Source organism: Solanum tuberosum, unplaced genomic scaffold (assembly GCF_000226075.1).
Source record: "Solanum tuberosum cultivar DM 1-3 516 R44 unplaced genomic scaffold, SolTub_3.0 scf00226, whole genome shotgun sequence".
Taxonomy (NCBI): Eukaryota; Viridiplantae; Streptophyta; class Magnoliopsida; order Solanales; family Solanaceae; genus Solanum; species Solanum tuberosum.
Genome location: NW_006239155.1, coordinates 804,382 through 805,819, shown reverse-complemented (window position 1 = coordinate 805,819; position 1,438 = coordinate 804,382). Strand labels below are relative to the sequence as shown.

The window sequence follows — 1,438 nt, the reverse complement described above, 5'->3', positions numbered from 1 at the left end:
GCTACAACCACCACTAGTTGTGGCAGTTTTTTCAGTTTCCGGCCAAGTTCCGTTGAACCGAGAATTCGGTCTTCCGCAGCCAGTACTACGTCTGGCTGCGGAAAATTCGATGGAATGGCTATGTGGTTGATCAACGGTGTATCCGCCGCGTTTTTCGCGTCGTTACAACGTTGCTCATGTATCCGCATTGCTACTCATGAGGATGAAGGTGAAGATGCTAATGATTTGCCTTTGATGTATAATGATGGCAATTATGGAATTTCCAGCAGTAATTCTTCATGTAGCAGCAGAAGGCCAATATTGATGACTAAAGGAAAGAAAAATAATGAAGCATTTTATTAATTACCATACATTATAAAATTTGTTGTGTTTGGTAATTAATTAAGAAAAAAAAGAGCAGCTGGGAAAAAGTATGTTGCTTGCTTTATATTATTACTTCTACTAGATATATATGTTTGAATATGGAATATCAATTTCATGTTTTGTGAATATACTTGAAAGTTTTGAAATTGTTACTTTCGATTATAATTAAAAATTATGGTCCTTTTTGAATTCCATTTTCTTTTTTATCGAAATTGTGTATTTATGGTATAAACTTTTCACTCGGTGTTTGATATTTTTCATTTGAGTCGAAGCCTATTTAGGGGAGATAAGGTTTTTTAATACCCAAATCGGTTTGAATCTAAGACCTCTGATTAAGGACAGAGAAATTCTATCCATTCTATCTTGGAAAATATAGTAATTGATCCTTGACAATCTTACACTTTGCTCATACAAGAGATTTTGTCAAGAATTTAGATTTGGTTATCCACTCCTTTGTTGTTTATTTACTTATTAACTCTTTTCTATCTTGTTGAAAATGGAGGCATAAATTGATTTTATTACATTAAAGAAAGAATCAGTCTCTTTCTTCCTGGAGAAAAAAAGAAAAGCAAAGCGCATGATAAAGAAACAGTCAATAATCGATATGATTTATTACTCTCGTAATTTCGGAAGGATAAGGATAAATTATGAGCATCTATATTAAAAATTTAAATATCAAACACATAATCGATATGATCTTTTAAAAAAATATTATTGGAGTGAAATTGGAAAATGTACCCAATTGATATAGACAATTCAAAGAAACAGATATTTCAATTCATAATTTTTTTAGTGTAGCTAGCCGTGATGTAAATATAAGCTAAGATAGATATACCAACAGAGAAATTAACAAACTAGCTATCATAAAACTTTGTATCGATTAAGTTCACGAGCTAGAGAGAAGCGCTAATTTTAGAAGGTGAATTTTGAATTACAAAGTCAAGAGTTAAGTAACAATTACACTATATATTTTTTAAGGATAAGGGTCTGAAAAATACCCTAACTTTGGTCGAATTTGTTGTTGCGATACTAAACTTTCATGAGGACCTATTACCTCCCTAGACTATTTAATACC

General features: G+C 31.6%; 1 protein-coding gene across 2 annotated transcripts in view; it reads left to right on the top strand.

Moving 5' to 3' along the window:
* Positions 1-552, top strand: part of LOC107062455 (uncharacterized) — an 813-nt gene extending 261 nt beyond the window's left edge. Inside the window, exon 2 of one of the 2 annotated variants that reach the window (XM_015313109.1) lies at positions 18-552. In XM_015313109.1, coding sequence (XP_015168595.1) covers positions 18-342 — 325 coding nt within the window. In that variant the 3' untranslated portion in view covers positions 343-552. The other variant, XM_015313110.1, reaches the window with a different exon arrangement.
* Positions 553-1,438: the final 886 nt, after the last annotated feature.